Source organism: Falco naumanni, chromosome 1, assembly GCF_017639655.2.
Source record: "Falco naumanni isolate bFalNau1 chromosome 1, bFalNau1.pat, whole genome shotgun sequence".
Lineage (NCBI taxonomy): Eukaryota > Metazoa > Chordata > Aves > Falconiformes > Falconidae > Falco > Falco naumanni.
Genome location: NC_054054.1, coordinates 888,594 through 912,686, shown reverse-complemented (window position 1 = coordinate 912,686; position 24,093 = coordinate 888,594). Strand labels below are relative to the sequence as shown.

General features: G+C 35.8%; 1 protein-coding gene across 1 annotated transcript in view; it reads right to left on the bottom strand.

Annotated features, from left to right (window-relative positions):
• The window catches only part of WDR17 (WD repeat domain 17), a 65,012-nt gene that overhangs the window by 26,003 nt on the left and 14,916 nt on the right, over positions 1-24,093 (bottom strand). Inside the window, exons 2-11 of the mRNA XM_040597897.1 lie at positions 15,096-15,224; positions 13,846-14,029; positions 11,850-12,080; positions 7,366-7,617; positions 6,514-6,636; positions 5,997-6,184; positions 4,554-4,722; positions 2,431-2,522; positions 1,249-1,331; positions 248-334 (exon numbers count right to left, since the gene is read on the bottom strand). Of these exons, the coding sequence (XP_040453831.1) occupies positions 248-334; positions 1,249-1,331; positions 2,431-2,522; positions 4,554-4,722; positions 5,997-6,184; positions 6,514-6,636; positions 7,366-7,617; positions 11,850-12,080; positions 13,846-14,029; positions 15,096-15,218 (1,532 nt within the window). The 5' untranslated portion in view covers positions 15,219-15,224. The remainder of the gene's footprint in view (positions 1-247; positions 335-1,248; positions 1,332-2,430; positions 2,523-4,553; positions 4,723-5,996; positions 6,185-6,513; positions 6,637-7,365; positions 7,618-11,849; positions 12,081-13,845; positions 14,030-15,095; positions 15,225-24,093) is intronic.

Sequence of the window (24,093 nt, the reverse complement as noted above, 5' to 3'; positions counted from 1 at the left end):
GAGAATTCCACACACACCATCAATATTAAAAGATCTTTTTATGGAAGTTAAGTAAGTTCATGCTGGACAATGAAATACACTGCTGGGAATACAGAGATGCTACAGACATATCTTATTGTGGAAGAGAAACAATTTCAGTGCTCTACTATCACAGTAACTATCACATTCTAAATAACTTTGTGTTACTCCATTGGTAATCAATTTAAATAGTAAATGTAATCAATTCTTTGGGTTAATTTTCACTTACTTGTTGTTTTGACTCCAGTCACAACCAAACACTGCAGCTGGATGTTTGTACTTGTGAAGAACCTTGCCATCAATGGTCCGAATAATACTGAAATCAATTACAATATAATATTATGAGGAAAAAAAGCATTCTGAGGCGGCTATCCAAAGCCAAGTTTGATTCTGTGCAAATAAGCCAGATAACAAAAACGTATACAGAAAGAATATGAGAAATCTTTATTCCTGCAGCCTCTCAACTACAAGATTAACTACATATTACCCAACAAAACATTTAATTGGACTTCAGAGTCCATGTTTCTTCACAGGGGCTCTAAAGATGTCCACTGTGGTACCTCCCTCCCTGAAAGGATCCTCATAGCTCAAAATCTATGTTGCAGCTATCACTTTAAGGTACAAACAGATCTGTCGGGCTTTAAAAAAAAAAAAATAATTGTTTTCTAAAATTTGTGCTCACTATGTTTGAGCTAAAATAACATGGGTAGCAAATGAAAGAATGAACGAGGATTTAAAAGTGTACTGAAACACAATCCATGCAAAACTGTTCTCCGTAAGCATTTGCAAGTTTTACAAATAAGCCATTATACTCCTGTAATAATACAATTGCAATTACATTGTTGTAAAATAGTGATACCTAGTCCTTGAAATAACTGATTTTTTTTTTTATAAAAAAGACGACAAGAAAAGTGGGATAGCTTTTGAAAACTGTCCTCCATATCTACAGATAAAAACCTAGAAGAATATTCTTGGCTAAATAAAAATAAATATTCAGTTTCACTATCACAGTGTCTTGGACGCTATTCCTTTTGCAAACATTTCCTTTAGTTTTTTCTTAAAATCACAAAAAGTATCTCCTAACAAGTACAGGAGATTCTTATATTATTATATTCTAATCCAAATTTTGTCCAGTAAGAAAAGTTTTAAAATTAATCACCGATAGTGCTGTCCAAGTCTACTGACTTGCGAAGTACGTTTAGCTTTTTTTTTTCTTCCAGTAACACTCACCAAAATCCATCACTGCTGCAGGTTGCTATTCTTTTGGAATCTTTATGACTCCAGGCAATGCAGAAGATTCCATTCTTTCCATGCTTCAAAAAATGCAAAATACCTATCAATAAGAAATAATTCACCCCTTTTTCTCTCATCTATTGACTCATATTTTTTTATTTTATTCTCCTACGGGCTTCAGCCCTTTGCTCCCAGTAAAGTATACTGTACAAAACCACATTACAATGAGTCCCCAACATAGCTGGGATATTTGAGAATCCAAGTCCAAAAAAAGTGGGACTGAGGAGAGAGACAGTAAAACTGCCATGTTCTCCATGATCCAAGAGACAAAACTGGGTCAAGCTGAAGATCCAGCAATCCATAACTATATAAACCTGAAGCTTGAATAAAGGTTAGCTTGAATAAAGGTTGAATAATGAAGTTAGTAGGCATGAATAATGGCAGTACGTGAAAACTTCAGTGAGACGTATCAGAACGAGTGTTTGAGAAAAGACATTTAGTAGCGTAAGTGCCAATCTTCTAAGTGCTAGAGCTCAGGAACTCTTGAATGTACATACATGTATTTGTTGTCTGCCTCCCCCTACCCCTCCCAATTCTGTCTTCTTGAAGAGCGTCCTTTGTCCTCTGAGGCAGATGCCACAGTTAATTAAGTCTGTACTCTAAGCTTACAGCTATATACTAAGAATTCACAAAATGGCATCGAATGCTACAACATAGTATTAAATAACTCCTTCTGCCAGCACTGTTCAGTGTGCTGCAAAATGGAGCTTTATTAGTCTAGATTGCAGGGACTCAAATTCTTTTATGGGCCTTACATTTCAAAATACAGAACACAACTTTACATTTTGACACCCAGTTTGAAGTCTGTATGCCCACATACATTTACAACTTTAAGAAAGAATCAGCTATGCTTTTGCTGTGTATCACTACAGGACCGATTTGAAGATAATGGAGATAATATGGTGCTTCGTCATTGTCATGTCACAAACCAGTCCGAGGAAGTAAAAATACCTCTGCCTCAGAGATAAACTGGCACCCACATAATTTTTTCTATAGATTTTTATATTATAGCACCTTTTAAAAACGTATGAACTTTGACCCATCTTTGTTTATTGACACTAGAGGGAATGATTAACTTACATTTCATATAGACAAAAAAAAGAAGTGATCTCATCTTACCTCACTGAATCTGGTTATCATTTTGCCTTTTAGGACATCCCAGATGAAGGCACCATTTCTGGATGTTGCACCTGCTATGCAGTTCAGATCTCCTTTAGAGAAAGATATTTGTGAGATCTCACAATAAATGTAACCCAAAAAATATAAAACAGAAAAAATATAAATAAATATTGTTTGATTAATGTGTTTCTATATTAAATTTCTTGTATTTCAAGTAAACAGAAGACATCAATGGCACATACGCAAGTCTGTCATAGTTTAAGGCCAGTATTTGATATTAAGTCACAAATACAAATTTTGACAAAAGCCAGACCTGCTTTCCTACATTCCTGTTTTGAGGAAAGGGCAAAAAAAAGAAGCCGTATTGTTGTAAAAAGTAATCTCAATGCCTGCTGAAAGTCTTGCAGTTGAGGTGACAAGAAAATAATGTCCATAATGTGTATGACTTGAACTAAAAGAGATACAATCTCAATGTTTCAAGCTTAAAGTTGTAGCAACTACAGCATTTTCATTTGAAGTTACCTATGTATTAAGACAAATCAGAAAGAATGCAACAGAACATACAACAGTACCTTGTTTTCTTAATCTTGTACCTGAATTTTTAACCACACTCTACCGGCTGGAAAATCTGAATATATGACTCTATAGCAAGAACCTGAAAACTGAATTCAGGCCTAATCCAAAAGCCACCAAACACTCCTCACCACAGTGACTCTCTATCCCAATACAGCTATACTTTTCCTAAATCGCTATATGACACATTTATATAAAAGTTTTGACTGTTACTTTATAGCACACCTCAGAGAAAAAGGCAATCTATGCAGGAGGAGTCTAGAAAGGTACATACATAAGATAGAAAGAGATTCAGGTAGCAGAATGATAGGGAAAAAAAGAAGAAAAAGAAAAAAATAAGAGCAATCACTATGTTCAAAGGTCTTGTGAGACAAAATACAAATGGTGGCATGCACTGGATTATATATTACGAATAAAGTACAAGGTGGGGAGGAAATCTCTAGGAGTAAGGAATGTGAAAGAAGCAGGGTAAGTTCTGCCTGGGATGGACAGGAACTCTTTGACAGGATGGCAAGGAACTGAAGATGAAGCACAAGCTGCCTATTAGCTTAAATTTACTTTTTAAAAATATAAGATCAGAATAAAAGACTTGAAAGGGACCACCACCATCCCCCTCCCAGGAACAAACTATTCTCTTAATGTGAGATATTAGTACAAACTGAATTTCAATTCCAAAACAAAGTAACACAAAGGAAAACACCATATTTCATATTGCCATCATTTTCATATTGCAAGACAAATTATCTGTGAAGAGGAATAAGGTGCAGGACAGTCTCTGAAATGAAAAAAGCGCAAATTCATTTTACATATGCAGACTACATTAAGCTTCCCATCACAGTATTTTTTTCCTATATTTTCAGCTATAATTTCTTAGAGTTTAAAAGCACAGGAGAGAAAGGCAGTGAGCTGAATTATTTAGATTTAAAAAAAAAAAAAAAAAAAAGAAAAAAAGAATGCATCTGCTGTCCAAAGAATTAAAACACAAGAAAGCCTACTTATCAATACTGACATCAGTAACATAAACGTACTCCCAAGTTCAACTAATTGGGTTGCAGAACAGTTTAAAGATTTCCCATTGACTTCGGTGACTTCTCTAAGAACAAGTAGCTGCTTTGCAGTAAAAGGATCCCTATTCTAATAAAGCAAAAACAGAGCTCTTCAGTGATTAGAATCCTACACAAAGAAGGAAGAGAAAGTAGTAAACACCTATGTTCCACTTTTTCAGCACAAAACAGAATGTGAATGCCTTTAATTAGCTGCTTCCCAGGCGAAGAAAACCTTTCAACATCTGCGTAATGTAACGCTAGAAAGGTTCTGGAGGTTTTCCTCCCTCCACTCTGACTCAGTAAGAAATACCGAGATCACTTCTCATAACGGTAACCCTCAACAAGGTCTGAAACATTGAATTCTACAGGTTTCACAAATAATACTTGTTATGTTCAAACCATATAAGATACCCTTCTATCTAAAACTAATAAATTTCATAACACAAATCCTGCTAGTCAAGGCTAATACAAAGAATACTTAAACCTAAAGCAAAATAATCTTACCTGGAGCCCAAGAAAGGGAATAAATAACCCCCTCATTACCAGGAGATGTGTAAACTGCTGTTAAAGTATTTATGTCCCAAACTTTTATTGTGCCATCAAATGAAGCTGTAGCAAGAAGATCAGGGTTATCAGGTTTGAATTTGCAATCAAAGATGGTCTCAACATGTCCCTTAAATGAAACAAATATTTAATCCATTTTTATTACATTTGATTTTTTTCAGAAGTCCAACTCCAGATCAAACTCTAAAATACATTGTATTATAAACTGTCATGTCAATTATGAGTTCCAAAAACCCCTGTATGTTATAGCTCATCAGTCATAATTAAAAGGTATATAATGGCTTGGACTATAACACTCCTCCCTTTCATAGATCATTATTAAAGAGAGAAAAATTTTGCCCTAAAACAACAAGGTGATGCAATGCCAGGGACTTGTTAGCATTTTCCCTTGGAACAGAGTTGCTAAAAAGAAGAACTAAAAAAGATTAAGCTAAAAAAACAAGCAAGAAAAATTAATTTTTTAGAACAGAAATAATTTTGCCCTTTAGGTAAAAAGTATCTGACGGAAAAAATAAAGCTTTGTATGTTGATCATGTGCTACAAGTTTTCTAGTATTTCATTCTAGTATTCCATCGACCTGTCTGTTTCTAAATACAGTCTACGCCCTACTGCAGTTTAAACTTCAATCCATTCAAAATTTTATATGTCAATTGTTTGCTTTCTAAGACATGTATTTGTAGAATTTAACTTGACACATACATGAGAAACATATAATATATATAAAAATTTTTTTTAAGCCGCAGTTGCTTTACAGGACCAACACCATTAAAAATGGAAAAACACCAACCAGCAGACTCTATTCAAACATGTATGGGAGTACAGCTGAAAATTATTCAAATTTTTCAATGAAAAGGGAACAGGGAAAGAGGAAAAGAGAAAAATTCTGCAGAATAACCAAAAGCCCAGTGAAGAATAGGCTCACTTAATGTGTGATAAACCCCATTTCGAATTTCTGCTTCAAAGAAGACTTAATAATTCAGTCTTTGTCATTTTAAACCGATGGACCTCACCATCTGAGTTGCATATATTTTTCTCTCTGATGTGATTGAAATTTTTATTCTGGATTATGGAAAACTTTCTAGATAATATTTCTGAGAAGACCATCAAATTCATATTTCAGTTAAAAAACCCCACACAAAACAGCCCTTAAATCCTCTTCTGGATGAAAACTAACTGCCAGGATACTTCCAACAGAATTCAGTCTTTTGCAATAAAGAATTGCTTTCAACTCCAGAAAAGTAATTGTTTCCTAGAAATTTAGACTCTTATTAATGACAAACTGTTTTACAGTTCTGCAAAGGCTTCATCCTCATTTTTCTGCTGTTAGAAGAAAGTGTATAAGCCAAAATAAACCCTCATTCCTAAAACAGAGATGAAACATACCAAATCTCTAAGGAAATCCCACTTTTTGGCTCCCATGTCGTAAAGCCCCACTCCACCATCCATGAAGCAACACACAGCGTGACCAGGAGGAAGAGAAAATGCTTGGTTTTGGGTTAAAGTTGGAGGAGGAACAGCCTCACTTGTTGAGGATGTATGGTGATTTTTAGTAGGATACTGTGATGAACATGCTTAACAAAATAAAGCAAAAGATATAAATAGATTTTTCCCATTTAATAATAAGGAACAATTATTAAGAGTAAAATGCTTTATATTCCAATAAGATTAAACCCAAAAAGAAATGAATTCCTGTACGAAGCCTGGCCCACTAAAGAAAGACCTTATCAAGTGCTTGATGCTTTACACATTCGTCTAGTCCACTGGCACAAGAGGGTATTTTAATTCAGAACTACAGAGCCAACACAATTACAGAGATCAATTTGTATATAACAAAATTCACAAAAAAGATTTTCTTCAACTTGCAGCCACTGCAATGTATAACAATCAAAATTACACTTACACTTTTTCTTTGGGGGAGAACTTAGCACATGCAAACCATGGAAACCAGTTTTCTTCAATTTAAAGTTATCTATAGGTGTTGTACGTGAAACATTCCAAATACGTAACACACCAACCTGAGAATCTGAGGTTTAAAAACAAAATATAAAAAGATGGAGGTTTTTTATTATTTATTATCCTCTTTTTACTGTACACAGAGGTATGCAGTTTAAGGACTGTTTTATGCAAAAATACAACAATGAATTAAGCTTAAAATCCCAAGAAGAATTTTATAAGGAGGCAGCATTCTCTCCATGGTAATATGGCTATTAACAACAATAATTATTAACCATTTTTTAAACTTCAGTAGATGAATTCTACGGAATATCTCTCAGTATAAAATATTCATACAGTCTCACTTTCCTCATTAGTTCAACCTGAGCAATAACATCTATTGTGTAGAAAAGTGGCAGGAAATAGATTTTTTTATTGTTTTCTTAAATCATTCTGAAAACAGAGAAAAAGTGGGGGGATCAAGAAGTGACATCCACTAGTACAATGCATTTTTCTTCCTGTTCCCAAAGTAACTCTTAAACTTGTTGCTAAAGTGTGCATGAGGAAAATATTGAGTATTAAAAAATAGTTTAAAGTCACTTGTTTATGTATGAATAAATACAAAATAAGTAAAAACTGCTCAGTGTAGCAGTTTTCCTGTTCTTTTCTACAGCTTTATGTAATATATTTTTTTTGGTACAATGCACGTATGCTTTTATTTGTAGAAACGTTAAGAAACAGAAAGATCAAACAAAGTCTGAAGTTTGAAGACTCAGCCCTCTACTTACTACCTTGGTATAACAGGAAATAAAAGGCTTACCTCCAGTTACAAACATTCCAGGTGCGCTAGAAACCCAGGCTAAACACTGAACAGATGCTGCTGCACTGGGAAAATTAAAATTTGTGATACAGGACAACGATTCAGAATCAACTAGTCGAATACCATTATGTAAATTAGCAACAAGAAGGTAGTCTGTTGACAAAGGGTCCCACTCCAGCGCTGTAACTGGATCTTCTTCATCTGTTCCTTCAAGAGACTCTGGTCTTAAGACGTGTTTCTGATTTTTAGAGCCTTTAAGGGCACAAAAAAACAGATTATCTCAAAATGAAGTCAAGTATCTCCTTTCAATAGTTACAAGGTTTGCAAACATAACTTTTATCTCTCCCTGAAATACCTGTTTAGTAGCCTGCTCCACTGGCTGCACCAGTGAAATTAACGGAGCTGGCTTTGCAATATTTGACCTAAAGTAGTTCTGCCTCCATCAGATCTGACCTTCTTTTTAATACAGCATAAAATAGAAACCACTGGCACGTTTATTAATATGATTTTATACTAAAGAAAAGTACGTTCAATCATATACATTGCCCTAACAATTTCCATGAGTAAAGGCCTGCAGCACAGCCTAAAATACAAATTAGTTAAGTAAATCTGCATACCACCGCAAATACAGGCAAAATAAAGGCAGTGTGAACAAGAAAAAAATTGTGGCAGTCAAAAAAGCTTTCACAAAAAATTTCCTTTTTTTTTTTTCTTTCTCGAAATGTACGTAATTATGAAGCGTTCATAGATTTTGAAGCCAAAATAGGCCATTAAATGTCTAATTTAACACCTCCACAACAGAAAACATATTTTGCTTGATGATCCATATTATCAAGAACCACAATTTTTAACATCAGGTTTATTTCCCACTTTTTTCTTTTACGGAGAGCTGGCAAAAATACACAGATCTGTATTTTTGAAGTTGTAATTCCTTTATTAAAAAAACAAACTGATTTTCTACCTCTTTTCTAGAAATAAGGAATAGACATCTTCCATTATTCAGTTTCTAATCTAACGTTCAATTTTGATAACGAAGTATACAATTAATTTGTCATATTATGATAAATGCCAAGACCTACCTATATTACTTAATGATTGATGTAGAACAAAAACTTTGGGATTCTCACTTTCTTTAACAATGTCCCCGGTTTACAAATCAGTTCAATTTTTTTGTTGAATGAAAATCAACATTCATATGAAAACCAAGTACTGACAACAAAGCGGAGTTTTCATTTTTTGGTTAGCTTTACAAGAACTAAAGGCATTAAGTCCTCAAGTGATGAAGGCCAGTTATGTTCAAACCCTTCAGTCCCAAGAAAGCACAATCAGCTGGTGTGAGAGTACGGATATTGAGGCTATTCAGTTATACCCATAGTTCACAAAAATGTCCAGAAGCCAAGGTCATGGAAACCCTAACTGTTAATTTCTATTTTTTTTTCCATTAAAAGAAGAAATCAGCACTGAATCATGCAACTGAGTCACAGGTCATTTAAGTAAGCTGTGCATATTTTGAGAACAAACGAAAGGTAAACTAGTACAGAACATTTGGCGCTATATGACTGCTCTGTATTTCTTTAAAAATAGATTACTGATCTTAGATCCTTGCATATTTTTTCTTCACACTAAATGTTCTGTTACATTAATGAATAGTCTGGAGTTAATAAAAAGAAAATACAGCCAGGAGAGAAAAACCTAAGCAGATAACATAGTGAAAAAAGTAGTTGCGTACTCTGCTAATTATGCAGCAGTACACATTTCAATAGAAAGACTAGAGCTTTCAAGGAGTCAATCACACTGAACTTTCAAGCAATTAACAGGAACTTATGGATGTTCACATTCTCTAATGATTTGTAGGTTTTCTAAGATATCCTACACAAGGACTGAAACTTTCAGAAGTAAGGAATGGGATTTATTTATTTTTAATTAATTTGACTTGTTAATTTACTTAGTTGATTTCACAAACTAAGCTCTGGTCCGATAACAAGTCATTCTGCACATTCTGACATGAGGTAGATGAGGCCTGAAGTTCAATCTTGAAGCAAAATATTAGCTTTCTATTCCTTATTTAAAAGTACTAATTCTTTGTGTGTGTTCCTTTTTTTCTTAAATGGAGAACCTATATTACTCCTATTAATACCACTTTCTTCTATGTATTGTTATTTTTAAAAAGCTACCGATAACAAAAGTCAGATGAACTTTGACTATAAATTGCAAACTAGAAACCCGCAATTGATAAAATAGCTTGGATAAGCCTACATTTTCTATTCTATCTGATTTTTAAGCCATATTAAATTAATTTATGAAAGTGTAACCACAGCAATGGTACTTATGTTTTGTTATAGTGATACAATCTATTTTTCAAGATTACCTGATTTTGAAACATATTGTAATGAATTTATCTGTTCACCAAAATATTTGTGATCTATTCTAAAACACATTGATGGTTTTATCTAAACAAATCCCTTTTAATAGCGTAAAGGCGGCAAGTCAAAAGAAAACTAATATTGGTCTGCAGTATTTCCAAGTCACCATGATTGCTCCAATGTCATTGCCTTAATTACAAGAATATAATCCTTTGTATTAAATTATTCAGATTTCTTATTGCATACAAGTCTGGGCTTTGAATGGCAGCTCTATGTTATTTCACCTAGAAGTAATTCTTGAATGCATCTGAATTGGTTATACTAATTTATCCCACACAGTCGAATTTGCTACTCAGTTCTGACAATTACTTTGCAAGGAGACCTCTGCATATCAGTGATACTTTTGTTACATAAAAATCCAATGAGAATCTTATTTGACTAAGAAGGTTTTTACATCCATTTCTTTAAAATAAGTGTGTTCAGGTTTAGAAAACACTTAATATGGTCCAACAGAAAGTGTACTATTTTTCTTGAATAATTTTGAGAAAGTGGAATTCTAAACATTTTAAAAATAAAAGCTCATTTTTGAAAGCCAAACTGCAATGTTTCCTTCTCAATTCTAACAGATTTATTACGTAGAAGTAAACCGCACTACTTAAATCCAGGATTTTCAGCAAAAGAATTGTCAAAAATTTTCACCCAACTGTGTGTAAACCTTCAACAACAACTCTGTTTGAAACCAAAAATCTTAAAGATGTTAAGAACAGCAAGCAAATGTAATGGTTCATTTATTTTTACTTAAAAATTATCTCAATGAATATATATAATATTACAGTAATAATGAAAACTATCTTAAATACAGAGACACGCAAAATTTCTGTAATAATCTAAACTCAATTTCAAACCAATGCATGTAGGTTTTTCCCCAGCAGTAATGGATAATTTTCAATAAAAGATTTTTCATAGCAACTTGAGTTGTGGTACATACAAAACTGCCACTGCTGCTAGGTTTTTTAGCCAATATTATGTTTGCATTTTCAGAACATAATTTTGACATTTTAAATCCTTTTCCAATTATTTTTAATATTAAAATCATCCTAGACAAGCTCCATGACAAGTCTCAGTTTGATATATATTTAGAGGTTATCATATTAAAATTATTTTCCTTTTCCCAATGCCTATACTAATTTAGTCAGCACTACTGAATAAATAATATTCAATATATAATATAATATAATATATAATGTAATGAATATATACTGAATATAGAAGCAAAGAAATATGTTCTCTGTGGCATGCTGAGTGACAACTTAGTAAAGTGAAATGAAGGAAATTAAATTTTGCATGGCTGTTGGAGTGAAACGCTATGTAAAATTAACACATAACTTAAAGAACATTTTTTCCTCACAAAGTTCAAAATCAGTTTTTAGTGGAGGAAAAAGTATCCACCAGGGAAAAAAAGACATCAAAACAGTCCACCTAATACAGCTATCTGTCTTTGCAGAAACCTATGAAAGCGAGATAAATTTCAGCTTCAAATGAGCTTATGAACAAGACACCTTCAGGAGACTATTTATGAAGTACTCACAAATGTGCTTGGTGGATTTCAGACAAAAAGAGATTAGTATTTTCCCATATAGTCTTTAACAGAACAGAATCATGAAGGTAATATGAAACGTGACGTGAGAGTCTACCTACAAAAGTACAGAATACTCTGGAATATGAAGCAGAGAACTCCAGAACAAATGCAAGAAAAGCAAAAGACTAAGCAAAAGATTCAAATCACTATTCAGAAGAACAAACCTGCTGGGAAATACAGTTCAGTAGATGATCATGGTTGTTACCATTCCCTAAAAAATCCAGTTTATTGTACTCATCGAGAATTGCAATGTTATCTTGGTCACAAAAGGGAGATGATACAAAGAAAATGCTCTGCGCTATCTAAGAAAACATATTTTTGTGATATGGAAGGAGCAGAAATAGTATGAACTAAGAAGAAGTTTTATATATGTAAATACATTTTAAAACCTAAAGAAAAAAAAAGTGCAAATTACACACATATACTGAGAAAAAGAGATATACATATATAAAAATAAAATACTTTACCCTGACAGTTTTTACCTGGCTGAAAAATAGACAGGCTTCCATCAGTATGTCCAAATACTACTTTTCCTTTCTTCTTTGGATGCCATCTAAACAGACTGATGTCTGACAAGAAACTATGTGCCTCTCTATGTACAGTTACCCCGCTGTCAGGTCCTGAGATAGTCCAAATGTACAACGGACCTCTGTGGGACACAAATGCAACTGCATCGTCTGCGTTCCAGCACCAGCTAAGTGACGCAGGAATTCCTGAAACATACAGGTAAACCTTATAAGAACGAGGATATGAAATTCAGTGTATTACTGCTTGACCCAGTATCAGCATTTGTCTTGAAAAGCTGTAGAAATAATTATTATACATAAAACCGATTAGACTGAAATGTAGACAACTGTCTGAATATCTTACAGTGTAAAAGTAAACTACACATATCCATAGGCAGGAAGTAGAATTATTTCCCAAATTATTTTAATGCTATTTTGATGGATCGTATTTTATGTTACCTATACTTAATTAGTGCCAAAGACAATCACACATATGAAAGATGATAAGCCTGATCCTGTAAACAATAGTTTCAGTCGTTCACCATTCCATTCATCATTTTATTTTATTATAAGCTATTTGCTAGTAAGCTGGTAAAATATTGAAAATTTTAAAATGTCTCTTTTTGCAAAACACAGTAAAATTTAATTTAGAGATAAATATAACATAGGCAGATATTTGTGACAAAACTGGAAAGCTAGTTCTGTAATCAAAGGGAACTCCTGATAGCTTTCTTCTGGATATTTGACGGTTTTAATTCAGTTGCCTAACATCTAACTGTAGGCATCACAGTTTAAGGATTTTGACCTTAACGTCTCCAACCCTCATTATCCTCATAACTTAATGTGCATTTGAAGGAATAATGTTAGACACAAGCTGAAAATTCAAACCTGTTTGTATTTAGACACTTTAATATGGCAGTGTCAAAGAGAGTAAAAGCAGCATTGCTAGGAGGTTTAAACATACTAACCTAAAAGTAAATTAGGTTTTAAAAAGTTTAAAATAATAACATTTCTTTCACATTTAGTCATTGCCAGAAGTAGGGTTTTTTTAAACAAGCAACGTTTTGGGAAAAAAAGCAACAGTTTTTAGATTAATGCATTAACTGATACAACATTCCTTTTAGAATTGATCAAATCAGTGTGGGATTTTTCCTACTTATTCCTTTTGCAGGATATGCAAGATGTACAGGATTTTCAGATGTATCTTTAGTACTCTGGAAAGAACAGAGTAGGGGATCCCAAAACATCTTAGAAGATCCTGAGATACTGACTGTTCATGGGTTTACCTATTTTCCAAGAATGCAAATGTAGGAGTCAAGGACACTGAAGAGAGACTGACTGTAAGAACAGAAATACAGGCACTGGTTTTGACCAAAGGGAATGAATCATAGTGGGGCAGGGAAAGGTGACAGACACAGACTTTTAACCCTCTAAACTTCTATTATAATCTCCAAATCAGAAGTTTCAAGTTCTGAGAGAATATGAAGGTAGACAAGCATTAGGGTATTTAAAGAAAAAATTATTTTAAAATTGACTGCTAATTTATACTTGATTCTGTTGAAGGCTACATTTTACTAGCTTTCACTTCCACAAAGTTATCACAAAAACACACAAAGCTTAAAAATTATTTATCCTTTTATACAGTGATGGAAAAAAATGTTTCTTTTTCTTCCTCAACAAGAACTCAATGGCAAAGTAAATTCCTGAATTGGTCAAGTACTTTAACAAAAAGAATAACCTCTTTCTTTACCAGTTACCAGATGGTTCAGAGCAATTAACTCAAACACACTATCACTATTTTCTAAAATGAAGTGCCAAAAACCTGACAAGAATACTGTGTTCTGTATAATAACTATGTAACTGTTAAACATCTGGCCTACCAGGTGCTTAGATATTACTCGATATCAAGTATTTCTGATACTTGTGCATGAAAAAGATGTATGGATCAAATAGATCTCCATGTCTGAAATACCTTTCGTATTGTCCAGCTTGGCCACAACTTTCTGTTCAGTCACATTCCAAATAATCACTAAACTGTCTGCACTGGCACTTGCAAACGTGTCAGGATTGTGGGGACACCAAGATATGGCTGTGATTGTCTTCTTATGCTCAGACATAATTGCTCGGAGCTTGAATTCATTGTATTGGTGATCCAGCTAAACAAAAAGTAAAATTAATTTTAGAATTACGTATTTTTTTAAACTCACTTTAAGTAATGTCTGGTTGGAGAATAGTTCATATAACAATGTTAGACTTACAGATGAATTTATAGTGGATTTAACGATTGTCAGTACCTGACATCTCAATAAATTAAGTTCTCATACATTTGACTTGGACAGAAAAGTTGTTAAATATTCAATGAGCTGAACCAGTACTAACATAGTTTATCCTCCTGTCACTTATGAACTATTATATTCCATTAATAACTGCACTCAAACACAACCCTGAAGTGTTTTATTTACAGGCATGGTAACAATCATTTAGTAATCTGCAAGGGGTTAAACAGGATAGAATATGAAAATGAGTTTGAAATCCCTCTCATTTCTTAAATTGCTTGGTACACCTAAGAAAAAAAAAATAATCAAATGCCCAAATCTGACACAGTAAATTTTATTTTAATCCTACTAGCAGTATAACTCATGAAGCACATCCTCTACTTCCTGACTTATTTCTCAGTCTGAAAATTCCACATCACAGCATTTCTATTTTTTTGTTAGGTGGTGTTGTATAGTAACTGTGAACTTCAGAGGACCATGGTGCTAGGCAGTTCAGATATGCAGAAAGAACTTGTTCCAAATCAAAGAAAGGTGGGACACGAAACCCACAACTTTGCACAGTGGGTTAAACTATTTCAAAAGATACTTTTACACTACTGCTTCAAATGAAACCATGGAATTGTTTCATTTTTCTCTCAGAATCTGCTCTTCTATCACTGCACTTCATCCATCTCAAATGTTTGCTGGACTGAGAGCCTGTCTTTCAAGAATAATTCTTGACATATACAACTTCAAACATAACATTTACATCAATCTTTTGCACAAGCTGTAATAAGGAGAAAAAATTGTTTGCAAGGAGTATCTTGAATGGAAGACTGAGTTTTAAATAGGCATCTTCTCAGCAACAATCATACTTTCAAAAGCATTGTAGAAATATTTATTGAAAGAGTTCAAAGTGAGGTAAACTACAATGTAAAAATGTAACCAGTCTGTTAAATAATCTTACCTGATAAATATAAATAGCAAGGGTAGCACAGTAAGCAAATCTGTCCCCACTAGCAGCACATACATCCTTGTTCCATGGCTGACATCCAGCAGCTAAAAGTCCCACTTGTTTAACCTGCGACATTTTTGCCTTTAAAACAGAAACTTATTAGACTACAAGATAACAGTGTTAAAGAACAGAATAATACATTTTTGTTCCCATAAATAATGTACTGTATATGTATTTTTAAAATATAGCTAGCCTTTACGTTTTAACAGCAACATCTTGTGTTTATGAGGTAAAATGAATGTATCTGAAATAAAGCAAAGCAGACGTCCGGAGGTTTCAGTGCTACACAAGAAATGGACTTTGATACCACGCACAGGGATCCACTTTAGAGGGGAAAAGCTGGGGACAGCCCATGATCACTTGAATAGTTCTTGATTTGTAAATCAAGTAGCTGAAGCTGTTCTTCATCACTTCTATTTTCTTCTGCAGCTTGGTTTGACACTTTCTCTGTTCCAGTGTAATGCCCCCTCTGCTCTCTTCTTCCCTTTACCCCCCACAAAATAAACCATACGCTAATAATTTTGCTTTAGGTTAAACAATGTGTCTAAAAAGGTCTTCAAAGCACCTGCATAGAGCAACTATGCATTACTTATTATCATCATCCTTTTTGGAGAGGCTTTCTAAATTTTCTTGATAATTACCGTTTAACAGAAAAGTTGAAGTAAACTGGAAAATAAAAAGCAAAGCTTGGTGTAACATTACTGTATTAGCATATAGCAAAGTGTGCTACCACTGTCCAAACCAAGCGTCAAGCTACCGGTCCTGCTCATAATGAGGCAACAACCGACTTGACCACCAGAACACCAGAAATGCTTTGCTAGCCCAGAGCCGTTCCCCGCCTAGCTCCCATTGATTCACAATAATGTCAAACTGTTACCAAGAGCACACGAGCCTCGCCGTTTTTCTCTGGCCCATTTACGTACCCTACTACGACCAAGAACGTACACATTTGCAAAGGTATTGTTAACTCCTGGGTGAGTTGTACAAGACGACCTCCAGAGGTCACTTCCAACCACAACTGCTCTGGTACAAAGCTGGTACAAAGCCTGCTTCACCAACCTGCAGAAATGACTGTGGCTTTAGCACCACCATGGAAGGCTCTGGTGGCCAAACAACTGCAAGTGAGGTTGACAAGGATGACTAGGTGGACCACAGCCTACAACAGCGAGGGGATCCAAATGGCAGAACAAGGTCTAAATAGCTGCAAAAAGGATTCACTTCTGCATAGAAGTCAACCCAAACAATTGGATTTAAAAGGGACACCTTCCACTAGACCAGGATGCTCCAGGCCCCATTCAATCTGGTCCTGAACACTTCCAGGGATGGGGCATCCACAGCTTCTCTGGGCAACCCGTTCCAGTGCCTCACCACCCTCACAGTAAAGAATTTCTTCCCAATATCTAATCTAAATGTACCCTCTTTCGGCTTAAAGCCATCACCCCTCATCCTATCAGTACATGCCCTTGCAAAAAGTCCCTCACCAGCTTTCTTTTAGGTCCCCTTTAGGTACCAAAAGGCTGCGGTAAGGTCTCCCTGGAAAATTCTTTTCTCCAGGCTGAACGACCCCAACTCTCTCAGCCTGTCTTCACAGGAAAGTGAAGTCCTCCAGTCCTCTGAGCATCTTTGTGGCCTCCTCGGGACTCAGTCCAACAGGTCCATGTTCTTCTTATGCTGGGGGCTCCAGAGCTGAATGCAGTACCCCAGGTGGGGTCTCATCTCCATCAACCTGCTGGCCATGCTTCTTTTGATACAGCCCAGGATTCAGTCGGCTTTCTGAGCTGCAAGCACACACATTGTCAGGCCATGCTGAGCTTCTCATCCACTTAACACCCCCTAGTCCTCCTCCGCAGGGCTGCTCTTAATCCATTCTCCACCCAGCCTGTATCAGTGCTGGGGGTTGACCCCGACCCATGTGCAGGACCTTGCACTTGACCTCGTTGAACATCATAAAGTTTGCCTGGACCCACCTCTCAAGCCTGTCAAGGTCCCTCTGGACAGCATCCCTTCCTTCCAGCATGTTGACCACACCACACAGCTTGGTGTTGGTGGCAAACTTGCTGAAGGTGCGCTCAATCCAAGTTTTCGTGTCACTGGCATAGATGTTGAACAGCACGGGAACAAGTACACACCCCTGGGGAATGCCATTTGTCACTGGTCTCCCCTTGGACATCAAGCCGTCGACCACAACTCTTTTGAGTGTGTCCATCCAGCCAATTCCTTATCCACTGAGCAGTCCACCTGTCAAATCCATGTCTCTCTAGTTTAGAGACAAGGTTGTCATGTGGGACAGTCAAATGCTTTGCACAAGTCCAGGTAGATGACATCAGTTGCTCTTCCTTCATCCACCAACTTGGTAACTCTGTCATAGAAGACCATGAAATCTATCAGGTGTGATTTGCCTTGGTGACAGCCAACAACATGGCTTCACTAAATCACCTCCTTATTTTCCATGTGCCTTAGCGTAGTTTCCAGGAGGATCTGCCCCATGATTTTGCCAGGCACAGAGGTGAGATTGACTGGCTTGCAATTCCCCAGGTCTTCCTTTTTCCCCTTTTAAAAAATGGGCGTTAGGTTTCCCAGTCTGTGGGAACTTCACCAGATTGCCACGACTTCTCAAATATGATGGATAGTGGCTTAGCCACCCCATCCACCACTTCCCTCAGGATCCATAAATGCAACACATCGGTTCCCATGGACTCGTTACACTTCAGGCTCCTTAGATGGTTTCAAACCCGATCTCCTACAGTGGGCAGTTCTTCATTCTCCCAGTCCTTGCCTTTGCCTTCTATGACTTGGGAGCTGTGGCTGGAACACTTGCTGGTGAAGACCGAGGTGAAAAAGTCGTTGAGCACTTCAGCCTTCTCCATGTCCCAGGTAACCAACCAGGTCTCCCATTTCCTTCTGGAGAGGGCCCACATTTTCCCTAGTCTCTCTTTTATCACTGACATAACTACAGAAGCTTTTCTCGTTGCCCTTCATGCCCCTGGCCAGATTTAGTTCTACCAGGGCTTTAGCTTTCCTAACCTGACCTCTGGCTGCTCAGACAATTTCTCTGAATTCCTTCCAGGATACCTGTCCTTGCTTCCACCCCCTGTAGGCTTCCTTTTTGTGCTTGAGTTTGTCCAGGAACTTCTTGCTCATCCATGCAGGCCTCCTGGAGTTTTTGCCTAACTTCCTCTTTGTTGGGACACATTGCTGCTGAGCTTGGAGGAGGTGATCCCTGAATATTAACTAGCTTTCTTCAGCCCCTCTTCCCTCCAGGGCTCTATCCCATGCTACTCTATCAAGAATATCTCCCTGATGATGCCAAAGGCCACTCTCCTGAAGCCCAGGGTAGCAATCTTGCCATGTGCCCTTCTCGCTGCCCTAAGGATCTTGAATGCCACCATTTATTTCATGGTCACTGCAGCCAAGGCTGCCCTTGAACTTCACATTACCCACCAGCCCCGTCTTGTCGGTGAGCACAAGGTCCATCATAACATCTCTCCTCATTGGCTCCTCTATCACTTGGAAAAGCAAGTTATTGTCAATGCATTCCAAGAACCTTCTGGATTGCTTATGCCCTGCTCTGTTGTCCCCCCAAAAGATATTGGGATGGTTGAAGTCCCTCATGAGGACCAGGGCTTGTGAACATGAGATGGCTCCTACCTGTCTATAGAGGGCCTCATCTGCTTGGTCTTCCTTGTTTGGTGGCCTGTACCAGACTCCCATTACAAGATCACCTGTCCCTGTCCTTCCTTTAATTCTGACCCATAAGGTCTTGGTTGGCTTCTCATCCATCCCCACGTGGAACTCCATGCACTCCAGCTGGTTGCTGACAGAGAGGGCAACAACCCCTCCTCTTTTCCCGTGCCTGTTCTTCCTAAAGAGCTCATATCCTTCCATTCCAAGACTGGGATGGGATCTTTAGGTCAAACAGATGAGACTATTAATCTTTAAAGACAAGGAGAGTTATGTTCAATTTACCATGTGTTAGTACATTTTCAAGCCCCAGAAAGGAAGGGGAATTAAAAAGCAAAAAGGAGACCTCAAATGCCATCAAGTATTTTGAGGGAGCAACTGTCGATTAAGTGCAAGGGTTGGCTATGCAATGCACTGCTGTCTAACGGCCCTAGGAGAGATACGCTGCCTGCAGATCACACTTCACCTACTTGGTATCAGCTGTATGGAGGGGGAAATATTTTCCTGAAACACATTAATATCAAAGGTGCATATAGAAAAAACTTTGTACAGGTATGGTAATAATGACCTACAATAGCCAAGGGAACCTATTGGTCAATACTGAAAAAAGCGTATTATATAAATAATAATAAAAAAATCATTTTAATGCATATATACAAGGGATTAAAATGAAGTTGAATGATCAATTTTATCTTCCATTTTTCTTGCTTGGGGTATCTACTTGGTAGACAAAGAGTAATGAATAAATATAAGAAGCAACCTCCATGAGATTATAAGTTTCTTACTTTGGAGAGTGTGAAAGGGAAAAAAAACCAGAGAGAGAGACTTATTTTGGGTGCTGCTGTAGCAGATCAGGATCAGATTGAATGTCTGGGACTAATCATCTCTAAGATATCACTGACTGTAGTTACAGTGCTTAATAGTTCTGACCAAATTCTAAATGCCTAGAAAACCCCCAAACACCCATGTTTAACCTGTGAATGAAAATGTTGGTAAAGGAGACTGTACAACAACAGAGCAGAAATATATAGAAAAACAGGTTACAAGGTACAGCTCTGCTGCAGAGTAGTGCTTTGGCTATTAGACCTCCTTTCTGTCTCTGCCAACGATATTAATTCTTCTGACTTCTGCAGCAAATACATTAGAGATTCCAGAGAACAGTTCTATAAATTGCACCACCTTGCAGCTCATTTGCAATCCATCTCATGTTGTGAACGACATGAGTCCCACAGAGAGGAATTTATCTTCTTAAAGAATCAGCAAAGTGACCAAAATTAGATCCCAAATTTCCAATTTTGCCACTTAGTGTTCTTTTTACCATTTAGTAAATTACAAGTTCCAGAGGTCGCTTCTGTGCAATTAAAGTATCAATTACATATATACCCAAATCCGAAGATTTCTGATTTCAGAACTGCACTACAGACTTTTTCCAATCACAATGAAAAAAATAACTGCCACCACCACCAACCACTTTTTCTGAAATCAGTCATCCAGTTGATTACATAACTTACTAAAATGCAGAGTAATATCTTGAATATCTCTGTTTCCATTCTTGATTCCAGGGAAAAGATAACGGTTAAAAGACTAGATATGTTAGCAAAAACATAAGGAACATTAAAAAAGCCCCAGTGAATTAGAAGAGAATTAGATGTACAATACTGGATTATCACAGGTTGAGTTTGTAGGTTTACCACATGTAAGAGTGATTAGAAGTTAACATATATTGTAGACACTAAGAATGCACAAATAACTATTTTACAGTAATCACAGATTTGTCTCATTTTGAACAGATCTTCTCTTTTGCCTTCTTATATGGGAGCTAAGAGGTTCCTGATTTGATGAAATTTAATCTGTAAGAAAGTATTAACTTAAATCTTGTTTAATTTGCCATTTGGTTACAGGTAAAATTGATCGTAAAGTTAAGATGTCTTACAGATGCTAAAACAATTTCACATATTTTTTTTCAGAGTAACAACAAATTGTCTTGTAGAATGGTGCAGTAATCTGTATTTTAAAAAAAAAATCCTGTTAATATATTCAGTACATCTTCCTTTTGGCCTTGGTATAAGAGACAGAAATTATTCCTGACTACATGAAATCTAGTCTACAGGAAAATACTACACTAAGCAGCTGCAAATAAGGAGGATTCCAAGCCTAAATGTTGAAATCTAGAACAAAAAGGTCCTCTGCACTGCTTTTTAAAATTACCATGACCACAAAACAGACTAGCACTTTGGGTCTGGAGATAGTTCTCCACTATAGAGCTTTCTTCTCTGTGTTTTCCACGCAGCTGATTAACAATAAAGAGCCTTCTATGTATTTTCTTCACGTCATCAGGACACCTGCATAGTTTAGGGTATTTTAATGGTTTCTAAATGCATATGTCACTGCTTAGAATTTAGGCTACATTAATGATGACCAAAAAATCATTGTCATCAAATAGCTATAAAATTATTTAAGCCTAGTTCTAAATGTATGTCTGTAAGCATTGCCAGATATGACACATTAAGTACCGTATTTGAAATACAACAACACATTTGTCTTCTCTTGGTTCTACATTTAAAGACAAAAAATAACTGATTTTTTTGAAGAAATTCTCCAATTCAAGCCTCATTCTCAACTTCAAACTAAACAATCATTTTTTGATAATGTAGTATTTTTCTTAAGAGTCTGAAATTCAAATGAAAATGCCTTTCTTATTTAAGACCCAGCATTCAGATGAAAAATGCTGCTTTGTGGTATATCATTATTTCACTGAGTTAATTCATGCTTAAGAAGCATTATTAAACATCGATTCTTCATATAGGTAACTTTTTAACATACACTAAAATAGGAAAAATCTAAGTATTCAGAGTTGTATTATAGAAAGGAATGTGCACTTTAAATAATAATGTTTGCTGCTTTAAACTTGTTAATATTCGCTGCTCCTTGTAATGAGTTACACTGTTTTACAAAAAATATAGTAATTAAGAAAAAGCATTCACTTTGAAATTCAGTACAACAGTATCTAGAAGAAGAAATTACAATTGTGTGGCACACCGACTTATTCTAAGAATTCTGCATTAAAGCAGTTTTCTACAAATATTTTCAGACACTACAGATTCCTGTTGAACATACCCATAGCACAAAGGAGAAAGCAGCATTCATTAGATCAGCCTGAGTAAACTGGCAGAAAACTAGAAATGCAGGATAACTGAATATACGTATGATTTCACACATTTTTACATAATTGAGATTTTTCATACTTTGTTAAAAAACTATTTTGTTTCAATATAAGGACTGTACCAGTATTAATATTGGACTCTAAAGCATACACTGAAAAAAACTCCGCATGTAAAAAACATGTACCACACTGGGAAAGCTATCAAAGGATGCCCAGTTTCCAAGGAGATGAAGGGAAGAGGGAGGACAACAAAAACCTTTATTTTCAATTGGCATGAGCAGCAACATTTTAAGTCCTTCCTTGTTACTAAATATAGGAAAAAAAATATTCAATTTTGTATACCATAGCGTTAATATTATTTTAAAACAACTGCATGGACATGGCTATATATCAATAACTTCAAGATAAATGCCTAATAATCCCTACCTTAGCATAGGTATCATTTTTTGTAAACCACTTAAGAATTTCCATGTTCATTCCAATACCTTGCTGCTCTCCAAAATGCAAAATCTTGTCCTGGTTGTAGCATGAAATCGTTTTACTTGACAGATGAGGGAACTAAACCTTGATGTTCACCGAATAATGCAGTTGCTAAAGGATGCAAGAGCATTGTGTCGCACCACACACACACCACAGCAGTGTCAGTAGCCTGGCAACTGCAGCTCTTTAACAGGCACCATTTTAATTTTAACCTAACTCCTTTTTCACTGCTTCAGCTACTCAGCGTATTTCATTGCGTGTTGTATTTCCTGATTATGCTACAATGGTATTTACAGAATAATAATAGCTCTTTAAACTCATCACTTAGCACCCTTTAATTATGAAGAGGTGTGCTTGCATGTTGTTAAGTATTCATAAATTTATAACCATCAAGCACAAGCAACAGCATATGCTTATTTTGTTAGCAATTGTGGTCCATATCATGTATGACCTGTCCAAATGAGTACATATGCAATATGGCATGCACACAGAAGTGAAAATACAGTAGCCTTCTGTTAACCAATATGCTTCTGTGCATACAAACCCCTAATTTCTGAACAGCTATACGCAGTAAAGTGCTATACGCAATGTCTTCTGCTTCTGTTCATTCTTTTGTCACTATCTTCCAACCAGGTTTGTATGTTTTCTTATGTGGAAAGCATGCTGTCACTCCTGTATATTTGACATATAAAACTGTTATATCTCATCCAGACTATTGTCACCAGGTACCAGTATCTTTTGTCAATATGTCAATGATAATGTAATAATTAAAGATCTTCTTCAGTGACATAAAAGTGATGTCTCCTTAAAAACATTGGGTATATTTACCCATCTTTGTGGGAGAATCCATTGGAAATGAAAACGTGACCTATGAACCACAGAGTTTCAAATTCATTACTCTATCTGATGGGACCAGTTTGAAGCACCAGTTAATGGACAGTGAATTTATCTTGCTAAAACCACAAACACCTTCAAACCAACCAAGAAATATCCAAGTGCAAGACACTGTGGAAGCCAACTTAATCGTAACTATGCCTGCCTCAACAACACCGAGACTCGTGTAATAACGTTAAGTGTAATTAATACTAGCCTTCTTCCAATGGGGCTGGAAAACATTTAGCACAGTATAGTGATATTAAGAAATTGAATTCTGATTATTATATCCAGACCCATGAAATAAAGGATAATTGGAAATATTCTGTGCATATGCAGCTTAAAAGTCAATGGACAAATTTAATTTACTAAGAATAAACAGAGCAATGAAATTTCCAAAAACTTCAATGTTTCTGGAAGGAGCATTTCAGAATTTAGAAAATGTACAATTCTATGCTACCTATCCATTACCTTTATATGTATTTATATCTATTACTTTATGAATCTGGGGAATCTCAAATTTAAAAGTAAGTACATCAGAAGATTAAAAGAAATCTTACACTATGAAAATTCTGACAAAATCTATATTGTCCAAGATCAGCTGTCATTAATATTAATAGGAAAAAAAAAGCTTAGAAAAAAAGATACAGATGGTGGTGTTGTATTTCAGTTGTACTCTTTAAAGAGCCAGATATCTCAATTATTAGTTGAGCTACTCCTTTAAAACAAAGATTCTTCCTACTTTGCATGGAG